The sequence below is a fragment of the Oryzias melastigma genome, linkage group LG13 (genome assembly GCF_002922805.2).
Source record: "Oryzias melastigma strain HK-1 linkage group LG13, ASM292280v2, whole genome shotgun sequence".
NCBI classification, from domain to species: domain Eukaryota; kingdom Metazoa; phylum Chordata; class Actinopteri; order Beloniformes; family Adrianichthyidae; genus Oryzias; species Oryzias melastigma.
The window spans coordinates 4125447-4148151 of record NC_050524.1 but is presented as its reverse complement, the minus strand read 5'-3'; the positions used below and the strand labels follow the sequence as shown (position 1 = coordinate 4148151).

Genomic DNA, 22705 nt, shown 5'->3' with positions numbered 1-22705 from the left:
CTTACTGCAGAATTTTAAAATAAATTCAGACTTTCTTTAGGCAGTTACATGAAAATTGTACTGCTTCTATAAAGGTTGATTCTAATATCATTGCTGTCAAATTTGAATTTGACATGTTTTGAATCCGTAAAACTCACACAGTGTTGTTTTCATCAGAATAATTTTTATTCAAAGATTTACAGAGAATTATTTACAGCATTTCAATGGTGGACTTTAAGAAACACGGATATTTAAACACAAAAAGATTTTTTTTCTAAAAAGTTCCATATTTGAGTCTAAAAGCAGCAATTTTCTCACAATTAAAGCTTCTTCTTCTTCATCATCAGTCTGAACAAACGTCCTGAGTTTTTTCAAAAACAACCAAAACAAAAAGGTGTTGCTGCTGCTGTCGTGATGGATCCCAACAACAAACCCAACAGAACCTTCAGTACTTCACATCGGTCGGAGTTTCTCTGAGGGCTTTCATGGAAGAGTCATGCAGCAGAATTCAGCTTTGTCTGAAAGAACGGATCAGAACCGTTCAGGACAACGGTCAGCAGAAGTTCTCAGGCAGAGACGGTGGAGTGTTCTGATGATGTTCACGTGGAGGAAGGTTCTAGAGGACCAGAACCCAACAGTCTTTCTTGACCTCCTTTGTCCTCACAGCTCGCAGCGGTTCTCCAGACTCTTGTAGCGGTCCATGATGCTGAGGACGTCCTCCAGGATGGACGGGCCCAGATCCAGGTCCAGTCCGGAGATGGAGTTGGATCTGGAGACGTTGTTGGAGGCCGTGAGCCCGGCGGGATGGAAGGCGGCGCAGGGCGACTCGCTGCGCTCGCTCTGCAGGTCCTCGTTGCTCAGGCCGGCGTCAGAGTCCAGACTCAGCCCCCGCCGAACGTCCGGGGGCCCGCAGCTCTCCGACATGGAGTCCTCGGACGAGGCCTCCGAGAAGGACCCGGACGACGGGACCAGTCTGCGGATGGCGTGCGACACCGAGATGTCCCGGCCGGGATCCGACGCCAAACGCCCCGCCGTGCCGTTCCCACAAAAGGAAGCCGGTTTATGGCTGGACTCCTGCTGGGAGGGCAAAGACGTGGGGGAGTGGTCGTCCAGGTGGAGACGGGGCGGTTTGGGCGGAGCCTGTTCGTGGGTGATGAACACGGGCATGGAGATGGTGGTCTTCAGCAGGCCGCTGCTGGAGTGCTGGTAGTGGTATCCGTTGTAGGCGTAGCTGTGCGCCTCCTGCTTGTCGGGGAGGTCGTCCCCCGCGTGGCGCTCCACGCTGTGCGAGCGCCCGTCAGGGGCGCGGCTCAGGGACGGCAGCATGTCCATCTTCCCCTGCAGGAAGCCCACGTCCCCAAACATGTCGCCCTCGCCGTCGGGCCCCACGTGGGCGCTGTGGCGGACGTCGCCCAGCGGAGGGCTGATCATGTCGCCAGACAGGACGTCCCGGAGCTTCACCTTCTTCCCCTTCTTAGGGGTGGTGGTTTTCAGGTACATGGGCGTCTTCGCAGGCATGTCGGGTCAGAATCACAACAACCCCAGTCTGTGGAAAAGTCTGCGTCTCAGAGCCGCCTCAGGCTGACATGTGACTCCAGGCAGGAAGGTCGCGACCTCAGATCAGCTGCTCCACTCTAAAAATCCATATCTGAGATAAGCTCGGAGGCATGAAGATCAGGAATGCGAATTCAAAACGCGGCAGATCTGTGGGGAGAAACCAGAAAGAAAAGAGAGTCAAAGGGAGGCTGAGGGAGACGAAGAGGAGGCGCTCGGGGGTGGAGGGGTCACATTTACGGCCTCCTCCGCACAGCCGCAGGACATGTGACGGAAAACACTCAGAGAATCCTCGGCGGCGTTTGGGTTTGTGTCCCAAACGCACCGCGTGACTCACAGCACAAAACTGGAGCTAAACAACGGCAGCTTTGGAAAATCGGGGGTTTTAAAGTCCTGATGTTCTGTTATCGGCGCCCGATCGGACCCAAACGGCGGGGCGACGCCTGAGGCGCAGCTTGTGATCAGATCATCCCTCCTGCCTTTAACTCCTCAAACACAATGAGGAGCTCTTTCATCTGCAGAGGAGGAGAAAACTCCTCGTTCATGAGAACCGGATGTTTCATGTTTACGGATCAGAACAAATCTAATTAAAGAGCATAAATATCTGTGGATTATGTTTGTTTTTCAGCAGAGCAAACTTGCATTAGATTGTTCTAAACTAATAAATTCATTTGATCAATAAAGCACAGCTCTGTTCACTTTTTTAAACAGTATTTTTTTATTTCAAAGTATTAAAGATGAATCAAGTCTGATCACGTAGCAAAACTTAAAGTTAAAAACCATATTAATAAAAATACTTAACAACTCCTAAATATCACATGAGAAAAATTAAAAAAAATGAAATAATGTTGCAATTATTTGGTTTATTTTAATTAAAAGTTATATTCAGTAGCATAAAAAATATATATTAACACTTAACAATTAACTGTTGATTATTAAAACTGAATTACATATGCTAATAGTTCATTTCCTATATTTTAACTTTATTAACAAGCTAAAAATGATATAAAAGTTGTATTTTTTTAAAGACTAAAATAACTTTTAGTTTTAATAATATCCATTTCTGGAAACATAAGCTAACGGTTAGCCCGCCTTTGCTAATTTGTCGCTAACTTGTTAGCACCACTTTTGCTGCTACACATTCTTAGCTACTCTTTCTTTTCTTTGTCTGTCTTTTTATGTACTACTTTTTCCTAACAAATATATAAAACAATTTGATGTAATGATAGAAATAAATTACAATTTAAAAATTCTAGGTAAACAAATGGCTAGCATGTCACTTAGCAACACACCGTTTTAGCGCTAAAAGGCTAACTATGCTACATTCAAAAAGTTGTGGTTCATTCTAAAAAATGTTTAAAAATATAATCAAAGAGATCATTTTGAGATCTTATTGGTGTCAGAATTTCTTTGCAACAAATCTTTGATCTATTATTAAAAAATAGCAGTTTTTACAAAAAAGATGCTAACTTGGAGGTTGACTCTGAATTCTCTCAGTACTTAGTTCACTACATGGTTTAGTTGGGGAGTCTAAATCTACAGTTCCAAAATCCACAGGAATTTTACTAGAAATTTTTCAAATGCTCGCTAGCAATATAGACCACAATGCATTGCGTTTCAACCAGGATGTCCACTGATTTACAAAAGTCCAATTTAAGGATTATTAAAGAACACTTAAAAACTAATTTAAGATTATATAAACAAAAAAATGCTCACAAACAGTTGGAGTCTCCTGATTCTTGCTCTACTGTGATTTAATAACTAAATGTATTTTGGCTAACTCTGCAGTTTGCTTCATAAGGATTTCCACAAACCAGTTTTAACTCATTGAGATAGAAAAATCTTTTCTGGGTTTGTGGTATTTTCCACATAATTTTATTTTATTTTTTAGGAGAATTGAGTCTGGGTTTCTATGGGTTAACCACCACGAGTAATCCCTATTTTCTTGACGAACATTCACGTTCCCACACCAACAAGTATGAGCTAATTAGCTAGCTGAGGTTAAACGATCTACAAACCAGTTCACGACCTTTTGACACACTGCATCCTGGGAATGTTTTTTGGTGACAGGAAGTCGCATCGTGTTGACAAGAAAAAAAATTAGGACCCACTCACCAAAATGTAAGACAATTTAATGCTTTTTAAGGCCTTATTTTAGTCAAATTAGATTCAAGACCTCGTAAGACTTCAAGGATCTGCAGAAACCTTGTGAACAATGTTTCATTTGGAAGATTTACATAAACTGATTTTTTTTAAAACAAATCATCCAAACTTTCATCATCAGAACACCATCGATTCATAAATAGTCTTCATAAAATCTTCATGTTCATTAGGTTTTTACTTCGGCAGTATGTGTCCAAATTGCAGTAAAATTTAGGAAACTTAACACTATATTTTTTTAGGGGTTGGGGATTACTGAAGGAATTTGGACATAGTGTAATTCTCCTGGTTGAATAGCATGCTAGCGCTAAGCAAAACATTCTGCTAAAGTTAGCATGCTAGCTCCATTGAGTATGTTGTCATGGTGACTGCAAATTTGGGTACTTTAGCAGAATAAAACTCAGGTGTGTCTCAATTTCCTCCCTACTCCCTAAAAACTACAAATATATATATATCGTGCAAGAGTATCTAGTGACCCGGAACTTAAAAGCTATTCGGACACATGCTAACTACTTTTTTTTTTTTTATTTAACGGGAAATTTAAAATCACCTAATAAATCTGAATATTTTACAAATCCACTAAATACAAATACAGTGTTCTGATGATGAAAACTTGAAGGTTTTATAAAAAAAAAAAATTAACTAAATACTTTTTCTTCACATCAAAAATAGTTCAAACACAATGCATTGTGGTCTATATTTACCAATCTAGTGAGAATCGAAGCTGTTTTCTGCAAAGATTTCTGGGAAATCTTTTGATTTAGACAACTCTACAAAATGGCAAACGCACTACAAAACGTACAAAGTAGTACAGGAATTCTGACACAACCCAAATCCAGTTCTGTAGAAATTTCCCAGAAGTCTGCAAATAACTAGTGTGGATCAATGCTCACTAGACTGCAGAATATAGACCACAATGCATTGCATCTGAACGATTTTCCAAGTGAAAAAAAAAACATATTTAAATGCATTTTTCATAAAGCATTGAAGTTTTCATCATCAGTGGATTCATTAATAGTCTTCGTAAAATGTTTGTATTTTTTAGTTTTTTACTTCGGCGAACTGGTGATGTCAGATTTGGCGTAGTAAACTTGTGTCTGGATGAGGTTAAAGTCACGGGAAGTGGATAGTTCCCCAGAACTAAACCACAGTTATGGCGTTAACTGTTTACCAAAGTAAAAATCTAATAAATATGAACATTTTAGGAAGACTACATAGCACTAGTGTTTCAGGAGAACTAGGGGGGAGGGAGGGAATTTGGACACTAATTCTGCTAACAGAAGTAGCATGCTAGCATAATTAAATATTTGTCAAGGTGAATTTGGGCCATTTAACTGAAAAAGACAAAAAAAAAACTAAATTAAATCCGCCGCTAAAACAAGATGGGAAAATACGGTTTAACCTTCACTTTTTAAAATAAAAAAATAAAAATTCAACTGATACGTTTAGAGATGCAGAAACCAACTTGTTGAAGACACTTGTTTAAATTCTAGGAAAGAGAAACTGAGAAAGTCAAATGACGTCGATGATTCAGAATATCAGTAAGATCCAGTTTTATGTCTAAATAAAGTTTCCCGAAAACTGAACTGAATGTTTATAAAGCGTTTTGGTTTGTGAGTTCTTCATTTATCAAATCGCTTCTGTGTTCATGATGTAAACAAAAGAAACTCCAGACCATCTGTGCTGCCTTATCAGTGTGACATTTGTGTACGAATGCAGCATCTCATTAATCCGCCCTTTAAACTACAACATTCTTAGTGGTCTTTGATTATGATTATGCAGTTAAAACTAATCAAAAAGCCTGCGTCCTTTTTTAAGACATTTTTCCCTGCAGAGCAGCAGGAGCTTATTAGAAATTCACTTTTGCTGCAAAAGTTTGCCCAGTTAATTTCCCAGCAAGCTAACATTAGCAAAAAATAAATAAAAACGGCGAGCAATATTGGAGCTACTACAGTTTAGATCCAGATTCCAGCTCAGACGAGGAAAATAAAGACGTTCATGGATCGATGTAACTGCAAGTGGATGCATCAGGAAAACTGTGCTGCATCACAAATCCAAACTTTTTCAAACCTCTGGTTTTTATCTGCTATTAATCCATCACGATTTGAGTATAAAAAATACTCAGAAACTCAGTTTTAATCTTTCATACATGTCAGGGGGTCAAACTCAGGGTCACATTCAAACCGTCTCAGTGAGCCGGATTAATATAAAAATAAACTTTGGTAAAATGCCTCAATCAACCTAGTAGTCTAATCACTTATTACATTGTTTTTGTGTTTATTTCTTCTTTTGTTACACTGGTCTTTTGTTTCTTTTGCTCCCTCTAGTGGCAGAATTCTGCATTACGATCATTTCTTTAAAGAACCATAACTTGCCACAGGAATGGGATAGAAACTTGCTTTTTAACATATTTTTTCTCTTCATGACTGGGTCGGATAAAACAATCCCTGATATATGTTGTCCATCAGAAAAATGCTGTGGAGGAAACGCAACCCTCGTACCTTAAATAAAATCAACAATGTGCAGCCCCCAGCACTTTCTAAGAACTGTATGTGTGAATTCTTAATTGTAATTTAGCTAAATTGTGGTATAAGGAATTTTAAACCTGATCCTCACTTTAAGGGCAAAACAGGATCAGACGAGATTGTATCTGTGATTAAAACAACAGTGGTTTGTGCTTTTAAATGAGATTTCTGTTGTTTTCCTGTTTGCGTGATTTAAATAAAGTTTATAGAAAGCATTCATTTGTAAATAATATATTTAATAAGAAGCCAGATTTAAGTTTATTTTTCCAGATTTTTTCTTTACTTTATTTCTGATCTTTAAATATGAAACGTACAGTAGTTTTCCCATTGTATCCAAGTATCCCATTGAAAAATGTGACGTCATAAGAAGGGTTCAAACAACACGGCTGATTGGTTGGTCCTCACATATTTGTGGCCCTCTTTGTAGAAACTTTGGACCAAAATGTGTTAAAAACATGATTTTCTTTGGAGTAACTTTAAATTACTTTAAAGCAGCTCAATGAACCGGATCGTTCTGCGGTTTTCTTGGCTTTAAAGGCCGGCGAGCGGCCGGACAGACGTGGCTCCGGCTGAGGAGACGCAGCCTCAAACCTGTGAGGCTTCCAGAGCGTCTGGAGTAACATCCAGCTCTGTTTACAGAGTGTCTGAGGCCGCTCTGTGTTGGTCTGCAGGTCATCTCAACCCTCCACGGACCCAGATAAATGCTGAATCACGATGACTAAACTTTGAGGTTTCATTTTGTCACATTTTTTACTTTTTAGCAAAACAGATTTAAGCAAACAAATAAATGCTCGAGTGTCCGGCTCTGATTTAAACTCAGAAAGTAGAAAAGACAAAGCAATCATCCAGCTGCATTCACAGACTCTCCAACCCCCCCAGCAGGAATCTGACCTCAAACTCAGACTGTGGTGACTGGACCATCCTCTGACCCTCAACACCTCCGGAGAGCTGGAGGAGTCAGGAGGGAGGAGCAGCTGATGATGCAATCAAACACAGAGGAGGCCACATCTGTTTCTGCTCTCAGCTCCCCCCGCGTGAGGCCTGTCATCCAGCAGAAATACGCACGGCGGCACCGTTCTCCTGCGTAATTACGCACATGGAGAAGATATTTTATGCCACACAAACAACTTTTATTTTACTTTTTAATTCTTTTTTGTTCAAATACAAGTCTGATCCGTGGCTGTGATTTATTTCACATCTCCAGCTTCAAACTTTTCTTGGAGGCGGGAAACGTTTCTGTTTTCTGTCTCGTGGCTCCGGAGTTTATCTTAAAAGGAGTTCAGAGGATGAGCCGAGGAACAAAGTGGAGCTTTAACTCTGTTATGTAACCTCTCAGGCTGAGCTTCTCCTCCCAGATGACCAAAAGAAAAAAGTCATGGTGTCCATAAAGTGTCTGGATCTGCTCTTACTCAGGTGTGAGTCACACCTGACGAGAAGAAGAAACATTTATTCTTTTTTTCTGCTTTTCCTCTAAATTTAAAAATCCCTTCCTGTGACTCCGGGGGTGTTTGTGGTCTTCTGGATCCAGAACTGTCCCTCAGAGTGCCCCACGGGTCTGACAGGCGGCAAAAAAGCTCCGAGCTAAAAATAATCCAAACGTAACGCGGCGTGAAACGGCTCTAAATAGATCTGACCCGTTCCAGACTCGGGCTGTAATCACATTAAAGCGGTGAACGGCGCGTTTCTGCGGGTTTTCTTGTGCCAAAGTGCGCACCGCTGAATTCCAAGGGAGGGTCAGCGCGCGCGCGCGGCGCTCCGCGCGGTCAAACAAACGCCCCTCCAACCCCACCCCCCAGGATCACTTTGGCCCCTTTTTGTCAGGCAGATGAAAGGGAACAAAAGGTGTGTTTATAGCGGGACGAGCGGCGCCCATCAGGTAGCACCAAAAAACAGCAGCCGGGTGGGGTCAAATTTAGGAGATTTAGAACAAAAAACAAAAAGAAAAAAAACTCACGCGGACAGCCGGGACTCCGTCATCCCCCTCCCCTCGCAGAGAAACCCCTCCAACCGTCAGCCGTCCGGTAGGCCCGAGCTCCGGTCCGGTAAACCTCTCACCGACGGCGTGTCGCTGCTCTGGACTCGCAGAGGCGTGAGAGCCGCTAGATCAGATCAGCCGGAGGGACACTTCCGGCGGCGGATGTCAAAATAAAAGCTTTCATCTGGAAACAGAAATTTTCTGAGGTGGATGTTTGTTTGCTTGCTTTTTTCCTCATGTTTTTTATCCACCCTAAAATTCCCTATATTTCTTTATCATCAAAAACGATTAAGCAACATGTCATTAAGGAAAAGTCCAGACAATTCACAATCTTCTACTTCACTTTTTTCTATTTTAGTCGTATTCAAAATGCCCACCGGCCTCTGTTATTTATTTAATATTTTATTTAAAAAAATTGTATATTGAATTATAATTTTTAATGTTGAATTCTAAATAATAACATGTATTTTCAAATTTCAAATTGAATCACCAATTGAGAATAGCAGAGTATTTTGAAATATTACTAAAAAATAAATACTTTCAAACACAAGAAATTCCCAGGTATGATCATATTGCTGCTGCCTGTGCTGCACGTAAAAGTGTTAATTGTTGTTTGTGTAGATAATCTCTATGACTCATCTGGAGTTTATGTTACTTTTACTTCATAAATCACAGTGTGATTCAATAAATTAATTCTTCTACATTATATTGACTTTTATCCTAATTTAACAACATGATTTTGCAATTGATGGCCAAAGCATCCAGGATGAACTTTGCCTTTAACAAACTGCTGCTGGGATAGGGTCTAGCAACCATGTGACCCCAAAATGGATGAAGTCGGTTTGTTAAGATGGATGGATTTTAAAACATTTTTAAAAAATGTGCTTATTTTTTAACATCTTATATAAACACATAATATATTACATGTCATGCTAATGCATGTATTTGTTCAGTCAATTTCTATGTTTTATGTGTTTTGTATTACTTGTTTGTTAATCTTTTTCTCCTGATATGGCAAACTGTGACTATGTTATCATTAAAAATGTATTTCATTAGGAAAAGTTAAACCAATTTACAAGCAAAACTGATTAAATATTCACTTAGATTATTTTACATAAATGACTTCATGGATGTGTCTAATTGAAAAAAAATTGGGGGGAGAATAAAAAAGAGGTGGTTTTATTTTGAAAGTAGTAAGACCCCACTTCCGGTATGACTTCAGCTGTCAGTATGACACAACACACCCAAAGGTTTCTTCTGGTGATTCCATCAGACCTGAGCTGATGCCAAGAAAATTGCGAAAAACATCCCAAAAGTGAGAAAGAAAGAAGCTGGAGATTTCGATCTTGATAACTTTAAGCGTGTGAGAGAAAATTAAACTTAAGAAAATAAAGTTTGTTTTTAAAACTTTGATTTGCCTCAAAGGACATTTTGTGGTTGTTTACAGTAGTTGTGCTGATTGATGCTTTCCTTTTCTGCTGAAGAGAAACCTTTGATTTGCTGCTGCTGTTTGACAGAACCAGATCTGAGATCTTCAATGTGAACAGAACCAGGATCAGACCTGATTCTCTAAATATTTAGAAGTTTTCTGTCATTTCAGTGCAGTGTTTTGCTTTTCTAAGCTGCAATAATTCAACAAATGTTGCATGTCTGCATTGAAGTGAAGCATTTCCAGCAAAACAACCGCAGAGTCATGAAGTCTGAGATTTACAGGGAACAATTACGCACTTAAATGCACCGTCAAGTGTTGACTGCTGGCTCGGCTGCAGCCTGCTGGAGCGTAAAGGACCCGGCTCCATCAAAGGCGGGTAATGAGGATTCCGCAATGCAGACGTTTGCAGATCAAACTGCAGACGCGTCCTGTTTGCATCTCTGAATCAACACCGCTTTTCTCCTTCAGTGGAGCACTAACGTGTTCATCTGAAGGTGTCTCCTCTGCTGGGGCAGCTTTCTGCAGGCAGAGCAGAACAACAGCTTTATTGTTGTTGGCCTTCACTGGGATCATTGCGCAACCTGCACTCTGATGTTTGGTTTTTATCCTGAAAGGAAAATTCTGCAAAAGTCAAAGGAAAGCATCTCGTTATCCTTCAGCAGAGCATTAGAACAACACAGCAGGAACTGTTGTGTCCTCACTGATATGACAGGAGCAAAGTGAATTAAGATCATCAGAGATGGGGGGGTGAACAGCCCCCAAACTGCAGGCCTCCAGCTGCTTCCCCATGCAGAGACCCCCGGACAGCTTGATGTTCCTCCAAAAAGATGAAGGGAGTGCAGGTTGTGTTCTGAGCTGGAGTTCAGCGTGTTTTCAGAGACACTTCGCTGACTTCCATGAAAGGTTTTTGCAGCAGGAAGGCGAGGAAAGGGGCAAAAAGATGAATTTCTCTCTGTTAATTCAAAAATTTTCAAGACTTTTACGAGCTGTCCCTCAAAACTTCTGTTTTGCAAAAGCATCAATGTATCTACTGAACCTCCACAAGCCCATCTGACCTGAAAACCTGCGAATAAACTATTTAAACAGATGGAAGAACAAGTTTACGACAATAAAGTAGCTTTTATTAAATGTGTTTTTCATAGCAACCATGTGTTCTTTTTCACTGATGAACATGTATTTCATTTTTATGTTGATAGAACTGCAACCATATCATAGCAACCCATATCTACTGACATCATGACACAGAAACTCCAGCAGCCTTCAGTGATGGTGTGTTCCTCTGATGAAGGGTCTTTACTTTTGTCCTCTGGAGTTAATTGTATTTTTAGGATGAAAAGTTTTCAAAAGTTTGACACATTTTTGAAGAGACTTTCCAACTTTTAATTAATTTGAAGTAAAAAAAAAAACACGTTAAAAGCCTCATTCAAATATTATTTTAATATTTTTTTAAATTATTCAGGTCTTGGGCAAAATCAAAAACTTCTTGGACATAGTTTCTGCAGAGCGGCAAGAGTTCATTAGAAATTTACCTTAGTTGTGGACTATTGCAGCACAGTAAGCCTCCACTGATTTACCGTCATTCCTTTGTTTACACTCTCTCCTGCTAATTTACAGACCCCTAAACTACAATTAGCAGTTCAACAAAAACAGCAAGATATATCAGAGCTATCCAGCCGTACAGTTTTTAGATTCCGATTCAGACGAGAAAAACAAAGATGTTCATAGATCTATTTGTTTGCATTGTGACTCACAAATAGTAGATTTTGCGCAACAAATAAAAGCTTTTCCAAACACGATTCACAACAATTTGAAAAAAATAATACTCATAAATTCAGTTTTAAGCTTAATTATATGTATATATGTCATATATTATACATTATTATACTTTAAATGTACTGTAACTTATCATACATTAACACAATCAATGTAATTCCAGGAGATTTCGAAGGAGAAAAGCAGGTTGACAATCTTTTTTTTTTTTTTTTTTTACATTTTAATTCTCCTCCGTTTTCTGACTTTTTCTTTGACTCGATCTGTTCTGTTTTAGGGTTTTAGTCACTTAATAGGACAGAAAGACATCAAAAGTTGTTCACATTTCTTAATTGTAATTTCTTTTTGTCAACAATAGAACTTTAAAAAAATATTTCTATCTGTCAATTGGTAACTTTACATCTGAGCCGACAGAAATTACATGTGGAGTTCCCCAAGGCTCCATCCTGGGGCCACTTCTATTTAAACTCTACATGCTCCCACTGGCTTAGGTTATAAAGAACAGCAACACACACACAGATTTATATTACATTGACACCAGGAGATGATGCCCTGTACAGGCTCTTGGTAAATGCATTGAGGACATTAGCCCTTTAATACTGGAGTTCCTGTGTTTATGTTCTTTCATTTACTATAACTTTTCAGTCATTCCAGTAGATTCTGAAGGAGAAAACCGGCCGGTTTTCTCCTTCAAAATCTACTGGAATGTCGTTGATCGCGTTAACGGTTGAAAAGGTTCACTATGTTAAATATTTTGAGTTTAGGCGTCACCGATGACGCCTCAGGTGTTAAAGGGTTAAAGTGTTGCCTCATCCTTTCCTTCCCCTACATGCTTTTTTTTCTTTTCTGCTGCTTCTCTTTGTGTGTCACACAGGTGCTGGGAATTATGGGCGGGGATTCCGACTCACCTGCAGCCCGTCCACTCACTAGTACACTCGTGGTCACTTATTGCTTTGAGCCCAAACTTTTACCAGCTGGGATGTCTGCAACCACCTTCCCGCCCCCTCAGCTGGATCAGCCGTCATTAAAGCTCAGATGTTTGTATGAAGACAGATGACTGAATACTTTTGGCAACGCGGTTAATGACCTAACCATCCAGACTGCTGTTACAAAACTGTCGGGGAAAAGTCGGGTACAGACAGTGTAAGCGCCTCCACATGAAAGGATGTGAACAGCAGGCTGACTCACCCAGGTTGAATTCATCCGTCCCCACAGCTCCTGGTTTCACCAGGATTACGCAAGTCGTCTCACTCCTGAATCTCATCCAGTCTGCTGTTGCCAAACCTGAGCGGTAAATTAGACCGAGTGTTTAAACCTTTAAACTCCTCACTACGGTAACACAGCAAACACAAAAGCCAGTGGATTCCGAATAACACTGAAACAGTTCTCTGACCGGAAAAGCAACAACAGTGTGATTCTTTTCTTATCATCCGGCTGTTTTTCTTCATCACTCCAAAGCTGTAATAAACGATCTGAGTCCTTCAACCGTTCTGCGGTCTGAAGGTCCACAGAGGTTCACGGTGATCAGGCTGCATTTCCTTTTCCGAGCTGCAACAGTTTTGAAGGACACATAACTGAGCGAGAGTGACCTCACAGCCAGGAATTCTGGGAATCTGTGAGTAACTGAGGCTCCACGTGTTTCCATTTAGTTTTCTCTGATTGAAGCAAACTGCCAGGCCTCAGGGGTTTGGAGGGGGGACAAACTCTGAATGATGGATGTAGAAAGATTAAAAGTTTTACACATTTTCAAACAAATCATAAAGTCTTTAAGAAGTTAACGGATGTATGTGAAGGGTGAGTTTAGAAGGGAGTTTGTGTCAAAAACATGTTAGACATAACAAATCCAAAAATCTCAAAGAGAACCGACTTCAAACAATATGAGAAACTCTTGAAAAATGGACACTGGAGGTTCAAAGACCTCTTTCTCTGACCCTTGCAGACACAAAGTCTGTTGAGGGTCGCTCTTTTTCTCAGGGGCGGCCATATGTTTGTTGTTCCCATATGTTTGTTGTTCCCATATGTTGTTTGTTGTTTCCAGATGCGACCAGATTCCAGCCAAAAGTCACAGCTTTCAGTCGACAGTTTAGAACTCATTTGGAACCATTATTGACTCCAGTGTTCACCAGACAGACATGAGGAATCATAGAACATGAGAACTCTTAGTTTATACTTTAAATAAAGAAAATAACAAACTTTTAAAGATGAAGGACGAGAATAATTATGTTTATTCTGAATGTTAAGCAATTTACAGTCAAGTGTTAAACGTTCTTTATTAGCAACAATTCTCTAATATGTCAGTATGCATACATACATACATACCTACAAATGTATGTATGTTTGTATGTATGTTTCTATGAATGAATTAATTTATGTATGTAGGTACATTGGTACATACATACATTCATACATACATAGTTACACACATATGTTAGTGTAATGCTGTTTATGTGTACATACCTACATAAAAACATACTTAGTTACATACATATGTACATACATACATAAATTCAAGGTTACATCTGCATAGATGCGTACATATATACCCACATACATACATACATTGATACACACATACGTATGGAGGTAAGTAGATACCTTGGTACATACCAACATAAAATCATACATACATACATAGTTATATACATATGTACATATGTAGGTACTTAAGTAGGTATTTACACATATATGTACTTACATACGTAGTTATACATACATAAGTACATACAATACTCCCCTCTTATTTGAGGGGTTGGGGACTGGAGACATTGCGAATATGGAAACAACCGCACCCAAGCCCCCTGGTCGAAGAATGTCCGTTACTGATCCATGCTCATCAAAAACACTTCTGATCATGCTTTGTAAAACATTTATTAAATAATATTGGAGTATTGCTGTACATAAAGCTTTTTTATACATGTATTCATAATGCAGTGATCTTTTTGACGGACGTGTGGAGTGTCCGTCAGTCTCTATGAGCCCTAAAACCAGGAGCGTCTCGTATGTCCCATTGACTGTAAAAATTGTTCTTGTATACAGTCTATGGTACGTCCTCCTTAATCAAATAATAACCTGATGATTATTATTCTCCGCGATTATCTTCTTTAGCATATCAAGATGTTTCTCGTTCACTTCTGAGTCAGAGAGGAGGGGGTTTTGGTCAACAACCGCTTCCCTTCCGCGCTCTGGAGGAGGGTCCGCATTGCTCCGGAGGAGGGTCCGCATTGCTCCGGAGGAGGGTCCGCAGTGCTCCACAGTGCTCCGGTGTGCGGAGTTAAACCTCAGCACTGCAGGACCTCCTTCGGAAGCAAAAATTTCAAAAAAGTGTCTTGAGTTTTGTGACTAACCAGAAGACTGAGGGAAAAAAAACAACAAAAAAAACGCGAATATGTGAAACGCGAATACGTGAGGTAACACTGTATAAACACTGTATAAGGATGCGTACGTACCATACTTATATATGTACATACATTTGTACTTACATTAATATGTAGTTACATATATATATATATATATATATATATATATATAAACCAGACGGACTTCTTCACCTTATCCCATTCTTGGGGTTGTCACAGCGAAACAGCACCCACTGTTACGCAGCAGTGATTTGGCAGTTTTTTACGCCGGATGCCCTGAAAGGCACAGGGACCCAGTTAGGTAGCAGCGTCAAGGGCCTTGCCTAAGGACAACCCTCGGATCAAACCCAGGGCTGGCTCCTGCGTGCTATAACTATACTTAGCCCACTGAGCCGTCCAGCGGCTTTTATATACATACTAACATACAAATGTACGTCAGTATATACTTACATAGATGCAAACAAACATACAAATATACCTACATATGTTTGTATACATCTATGTTCATATATATGCACGTATAACCATTTATACATTAATTTATGTATATTTTTAATAATAAATATGCATTCTGTATAATTTAGTTGTAAAGAGTAATGAGTCATGTTCCTGTTTGGTTTAGTCTCTGAAGCTTTCGGATTCAAAAACATTTACAAATAAATGTCTTCGTCACACTTTGTGAATGATCTCAACATCAAATGTTAACATTTGTGACAAATAAATCTTTTGCAGCACAAATGAGTCATGGAGGAAAGTCAGCGTCTCTCATCAGCCAAAGGGTGTCACCGCATTTCGAGGCAGAGAATACTTTGGAGTTTTCCTGCAGTACTTTGTAAAGAATGAGCTGGCAGTGGAAAATAATCAATGATGTAAGAGCCCTTCTGGAAAACAAGCACAGAACTCTGTAAATGTGTTATTTCAGCCTTCAAACATAAAACCTTTATCACTCTTCAGAGCAGCACATGTACACAAATTCAGCTCGAGCACAGAGGAGCTCCATGACAGTTAAAACAAAAACATACATGTGGAGTTCGCCTCCTGCTCTTTTCTTCTCCTCATCATGACCATCTACTTATTAACTTTCTGACTGTCTCTTTCTCTTCAATCCAACATCTTCCGTTCCCACAATCATCTTGTCATCCTCCCCTTCTCCTCGCTTTCCCTCCTTTCCCCCCTCCTCTGTGTGAAGACGGAGAGGTCATCCGGAGAGTCGGGCCCCTCACTCGCCTGGAACAAACACACAGAAATAGACAGTTCCACAGAAAGAGAGGAAGGGAAGTGGCCGGATGGTTGCTGTTGAACTTATCGCTGGTCTGGATGAAGCAAGGACACTGTTTGTATGTCCGACCTGCACGCTTATAAATAAGCTTATCCTCTATACACTTGGAGAATAAGGACACATTCCTTTTTATTACTCTTTGATTTCTGACTTGGTTAGAAAAATAAAACAAAAACTTTATGGATTCATTTTTTAAAGCTACTGTTTGATGTAGAAACTGCACCTATCTTAAAAAACATGTTAAATTAGAAGCTGTTAAATTGATAAAACTAGATGTAGCATGCAAAATTTTGTTTTGTTTAAAAAAAGAATAAAGTGCAAAATTTGTAAATCGAATTCGCTTTTTGACCAAGTGGAAATTTCCAGCAAACAAAACAAGAAAATTATCAAAAAATGAAGAAAATGTTTATAATTAGCAAAAGAGGGACAATCTGGCCACCAAAGTTGGTAATATATGTTATAAAATACAAAAAGGTTACAAATTTGAAGTTAATAGGAACATGTTAACAAGCTAAAAGTTCTGTTACCAGTAAGATAAAACCATTGACCGTATATAAGAACTGGACTAGGTGACTCCTCCCACCAGAATTACTCAGACCAATCACTGCTTACTTACTGATGACGGCTGGTTCCAACATGGTGGCATCCATATCATGGAAAAAAGTAACTAAATCGATTTCATTTGGTTAGAGCTGGAGGTAAACGATTTCCTATTGATGACATCAAACTCACTGTGTCCAGTTTTAAGATACTGTCACTGGTTAGTACTCAAGATAGTATGCTAGCCAGCGCAAATAAATCACGCTAACAAACTAAAAAGAAAAAAGCCAAAACTGATTTTTTAATTTTTTGGTAAACTAAAATATTAAAAGCAGATCTAATCTAAAATCCAAAATTCTAACAAGCTAAAAGGAAGCAAATCTTCAAGGTTAGCGTGCTACTAGCCTGAAAGCTAAAGCTAACCGGTAAAGCTTAAAATATTGTCAAGGTATGAAAAAAGGCTAAGAAGGAAAATTCTGTCCCAAACCTTAAAAAAAAAGAGACAGATAACCTTAGAGCATGTTTTCTTTTGTTTCCCCGACCTCCAAAAATAAAAGAGGTTCATTTCAAAACAATTTACAACATCTATCTGAGTGAGGTATTCATACGCATAAGATTTGGGCTTATATGCAAGATCATGTTTGACCCATATAAGACATAGAAACTCAAAAGCACTTGCTTTTTGATTGGTTAAACATTTCTAGAATAATTTATAGAGGTGGCTTTCAACAAAAAACACAATCCCAACATTTACAAACCTGAACGTTCAATTTGGTTGAAATGAAAAAAACATTTTTTTAAATAATTATGTTATTTCAGGTAAATTTTGTATGTTGTTTCTGAAAGAGAAGCCTATTTTTTTTGGATGTTATGGACAATCTTGTGCTTTTTGGGGATTATTTTCACAAAAAATAAATAAGAAATCTTTTAAACTCTTGAATTGTTTACCTGTTTACCTAGATTGATTCCTCTCTCTCTCTCTCTCCTTTTTTTTTTAGAGCTCTAGCTTTCTGTTTGTGCGATGTTATTCTGCCTCATGTTTTGGATGTCAATGTTCCAAATGGAAACACTTAAAGTCATTTTGATTTTTGTCAATAATAAGAAAAATAAAGTTTGATTTCTAATTTTTAGCAAAAAAATAAACTCAGGATAATGAGTAAAATACTAAAAAAATTGATTATCTGAAAAAGTATAATTTTGGAAAGGAGAAATGTGAAAGTGTTTTCTGAATAATCTGTTTTCTGTTCATGTTTTTTGTTTTATGCTAAAAACATGAATAAAAAATGTACTTTGGCAAATTGCATTTGATTGTCAGTAGGTAAAGTGGATTCTTAATTACCTCTGCTCTAGAAAAAAAAAATGTAAAAAAAAAATTACAAAGAGAAAACCCAACAAACGTAAAGAAACCTGACGGCAGAATGACATAAGAACATTTTAAGGAAAAAGGGAAAACCGTGACAGCTAAATGCCAAAAAAGGGCGGAGCTAAAGAGGTATAAAACTAATAAGCTAAACTGTAAAATGCTAACAAACAACAAGGGAGATGTAACAAACAGGGAACATTGTCGACTTATTTAACAACCAGGCTATTATAATTAATTTCTCTCTCCTGCATAAAATGTTAGCACAACAAAAATGTCCATAAAAAACAAAACAGCAGCAATACATCTGTTTGTTTTCGTAAAACTGCAGAAAAAATGGTGCATTTCCTCGAATGATGCATTTTAGAAACAGTTTTTGATAAATGTCCTAGTATTACATAAGGTTTGTAGTAGTGTTTACAGTGAGATGCATGTGACTGACAGACAGAACAGACCTGGGAACCTTCATGGTTGAAAAGCTGAACAAATAAACATGCAGCTCCTGCCTTGTTGCTGCTGGAGAACTTCCTTTGGGTGTTTTACTCGTACAGAACCTTTTTTTTTCTTTTAAGAGCGTCAGGTCCAGAATCCTGTGCCAGTGTTTACTGTTGTTCAGAAGAATGTGTGTGTTTGAGAGCACGCCAACCACAGACAGTTTTAAATTTGCTCCGAGGGCCGGCTCAGTCCGGTCTGCAGCAGGAAGTCCAGATGTTGATGTTGGATTTTCTGGGAAAGGAGAATGAAGAAGGAGGACAGACCACAACAAACGGGGAGCACGTCATGTGAAACTGCATCCTCAGGTTCCATGAAACCCTGCACAGCCATGAATGAGCTGTAGCTCATGTAGAGCCAGTTTGGAGAAATGTAGGGCTCCATGTTTCTGTCTGTTGATGACAAGCTGCTGATGGGAAAATTTTTAATGATAGATTTAGTGTTTGATTGTGATGAAAATTGTCAAATTCAAGCTATAATGATTAAAGTAAGAACTACTTTTCAGCTAAATAAATGTGTGATCACAGTCTGAGAATTCAGAATTTTAGCTAAAAATGTGGGTTATGCAACAACATGTCAAAGATGAATCAAAACTACATCTAGAGTCTAGACTAACAGAGACAGAATAATGCAGATTTACAATCAATTGCTCTGTCATAAATTAGCATGAGTTAAATCACAACATTACAAATAAAAATAAGCTTGTACAGAAATTATTCAAATAATACAGATAGAAACTCAAAAGGTTATTTGTTCAAGGTCATTTTTTCAAATTCAAATCTATTAATATTGGAGTGACTCCATGTCTGAGTCTTTTTGTAACCCTTGATTTATTTCAATTCAACTTTATTTATGTAGCCCAATTTTACAACACAGTCGTCTTAACAGGCTTCTTGTCGGTAATTGTTCAAAAACATAAAATCAGTCATAGAATATAAGCAATAGCTGATTGTTAAACAGACTAAGCTAGACTGAGCATCCCTTCCCTTTAGAGCCTCCATCTCAATAAGAAAAAACTCCTAAGAAAAAACCTGATTATGGGGTAAAAAAGGAAGAAACTTGAAGGAGGGATCCTCGACTAGGACGGACAGGCGATTTACCAGGACTGCAAAAGATCCAGATGGAAGAGGGACATCTGGGGGTTGAGAGTCGAGCCAGAGGCGAGGTCCACAGCCAAGGACAGGAGCACAGACCTGGAATCTGGAATTTTTTCCGCTCCCCCGGAGGGGAGTGGGAAAGAGGAACAACACATGAATCGCACTGTACCAAACAGAGGCATGGAGAACTAACAACCATCAGAGAGGTTCCAGGTTCATCAAAGCCTTTGGGTCACATGATCACTAGGTTTCTTCAATATATTCTTTGGGTTGACCTCAATGATTGTATAAAACCTCAAACATTTTCTGGGGGGAGGGGTTTTGCGTTGTTACCGAGCCCATAACTGTATGGGTCTAATTTTGAAAAGTCTTAAAATGCAGATGTTGGATGTGGTCAGCTGATCAGGGTTTCTATAGAAACCAGATTAATTTAAAGATAGTTTTTAGCTCCATGGTGGAAATAACTCTTGCTTAAAAAGAAAGAAAGAAAACAAATATACTGTACTATTTCTGGTACAACACCGTGTGTAAAACCAGAGATCTGAGGGTCACATGTCAATCAAAAGGCCCCGCCCTGTTTGTTTTCAACATTTAAGATGAAGTAAAATTAAAAACACACAGAAATGTTGTTTAGAAAAGTCATATAAATAAGACAAACTAAATTTTAAGTTTGTTTATTCCTGTGGTGACGTAGAACCAATTCACAGACCCCCTGGTGGTTATTTGATGAATTGCACCTGACTTTAATAAAACTGATTTCAAGTGAGCTTCAATCAGGAAATTATTGGGTTCCAGTCACATAAGAAAAGTGTAAGGCAGGAGAATTGAAAATAAAAATAAAAAACATAATTTTATAACTGTACGTGCATGTTTCTGTGTTAGTCAAATGAAAAGTAGAAAAATTAGCACAAAAGTCGGATGTGACTTCCTGAACCTGAGCCCCTCAGAGCGTGAACGTCATGTGTTCGGCTGGCAGACGCCAAAAACCCGCTTTGATCTCAACATCAGCTGCTAATACTGCGTTTGGCTCCAGGCCACTTTCAGAGTTAAGTTTAGTCTAGTAGCTGAAACTGGAGTCTTTTCTGCAAAAGCTGCCCCTTTTTTTGTCACGTCAAAAAGTTCTGAACATCTCCTGCTGAACGTTCCTGTGCAAACAAACAAAGACAGCAGAGCGGGCCAAGCAGCTGTGTCACATCCTCATCAATCTGGCAGAACACTCCCTCATGTTGGAGAAAGTGAAGAAACTATTAGGTGTTTATAGAATAAAGTAAAACATGAGGGTTACAGAACATCCCTGGAAACATACACAGAACTCCAGTGACGGTTCGCTTTTCAGAATAAAAGACAGAGACTGAATCAGAATGTAATGTTCCCTTTGGCCTGACAGGAAAAGCTCCGCATTGTTTAGTTTACGAGCGATCCATCAAGAAATGGAGCTCCAAGAGGAAAACAGGCGGAAAGAAGTTGAAGACGGAGACCAGCGTGACCTGCAGTAACCTGCGTGTGAGCAGACAGTGGTGGTGGTGGTGGGGGGGGTCACCTTTCAGAAAAGGAGGAGCGACCGTCTCTGTGTCGGAGGTGTATGCATGGGAAGTGCAGAGATCTGAGCCTGATGGAGGGCGACACGCCTCCGCTCCTGCCCCTTTCTGACCTGATGTTTGCTAACGTTTAGACACGAGAACACGAGTGAAAGTCGTGAGGCTCTATGAGGATTCCACAAAAACCTCTCAGCTGCTGCATCATGGAGGGGAAACTACAGGAACAGGAAATGACTTTCCCCAACGTCAAGTTTTACTCAGACTTTCAGTGAGATAAATGAGTCTTGTGTCTGACGCTGAAGTAGAGAGAAAGAGATGGAAATGAGTGACATTCTTGTGCTGAGGAATGATCGATGTGCAGGACTACATAATATAACATGATCCCAGCAGAATCCTTTCTCTGTGGTGTTTGGATGTTCTCTTGGGTTTTCGTCCATCCGTCTAAAAACTAGCTTTAGAGGCTGATTGGTGACTTTAAGTTGAAGTGGTTGTTTGGCTCCGCAGTGGACATCCAGGGTGAAAGTAGCTGGGTTAGGCTCCCTTTTATGACCCCAAAAAGTTCATATTTTTCAGAGTATAAGTCACAGTTTTTGCGACATTCAGGAACGACTTTTTGGTGATTTTATTTTAAAAAATGAATAAATATTAGCTCATATATTCATTATTTTCGTACTAACAACTACTAGAGGGCACTGTAGGTGTATCAGCATTTGATCTTGACAGTAACGCAGAAGAAGAAGAAGAAGTACCGTCCAAAACAAACATGGAGGAGAATCTGATCATCTCTAAGATTCCTCAGTCTGAATGTAAAGCAATCCGGGAGCGGAAGAACTGGACCAAAACAGCCACCGTAGTCTGTGGTCATGTGATGTAAACAAAGTAGAAATGAAGCAACAGAAGAAATGTAAAAAACGATTGTTGTGTTATCAAACAGGAAAAATGGTCCAGCTCCTTACTTGTACAACATTTATTTCAGCTAAAAACGCTCCTCACTGTTATCCGACTATCTATACATCAGAAACACTTATTAGCGTACCTCGTAGCCGTAGCGTCAGCTACTGTCTTGCAGCATTCCCCCGCTGTACCAAAATAACAGCAAAAATGTTGAACAGATGTCAAAAAATGATCAGCGAAATAAAAAGTTTGAATAAGTGAACAATCCTGACAAGTGCACACTGCAGCTCTTTCATCTTTCTTTTTTTTGTTTTGACCCGCCCTGTAACTGCTGGCCAATGACGAGGACTTTAGTCACATGGTTTTGTTTACAAGCTTTGTTCTGGAACAGAAAATCCTGTAGATCTGTCTGAATACAGACCAAACACAAAGTTTGGAAATAATGATTTTAAGATTCTTAATACATCCTTAGAAAACAGACAGATCTTGTTTGACAAATAGTCTGGCGTTTGCTAGTGCGGTTTAAGAGCTTTAGCTCCCATGTTTACATTCTTTTGATAACTGAATAACTCTTTACCGCTTACATATGAACATAATTCCTGCAGATTCTGACAGGGAGAAAAGCAGCTTTGCCCCAACATGTAACACTTGTACATTATTAATGTGTTTCATAATATGCGTCAGAATCCGCAGATTCACGTTGATCAAAAAGATTTACTGTATGTCAAAGAGCGTGTGGTATTTATACGTCACC

General features: G+C 39.2%; 1 protein-coding gene across 2 annotated transcripts; it reads right to left on the bottom strand.

Moving 5' to 3' along the window:
* Positions 1-143: 143 nt before the first annotated feature.
* On the bottom strand, positions 144-12679 carry zgc:154093 (uncharacterized protein LOC777623 homolog). Of its 2 annotated transcripts, none has more exons than XM_024277694.2 (2): positions 12584-12679; positions 144-1683 (listed from the first exon to the last, which is right to left on the bottom strand). In XM_024277694.2, the coding sequence occupies exon 2, from the start codon at positions 1495-1497 to the stop codon at positions 640-642; it is 858 nt and encodes a 285-aa protein (XP_024133462.1). In that variant the 5' UTR covers positions 1498-1683; positions 12584-12679; the 3' UTR covers positions 144-639. The 2 variants fall into 2 exon arrangements, with proteins under 2 accessions (XP_024133462.1, XP_024133461.1); XM_024277693.2 differs by lacking the exon at positions 12584-12679 and adding an exon at positions 8173-8419.
* Between the last annotated feature and the right edge of the window lie 10026 nt (positions 12680-22705).

What these genes read in the sequence shown, in the direction of transcription:
- zgc:154093 (XM_024277694.2), bottom strand. Translation starts at nt 1,497, where the DNA reads ATGCCTGCGAAGACGCCCATGTACCTGAAAACCACCACCCCTAAGAAG.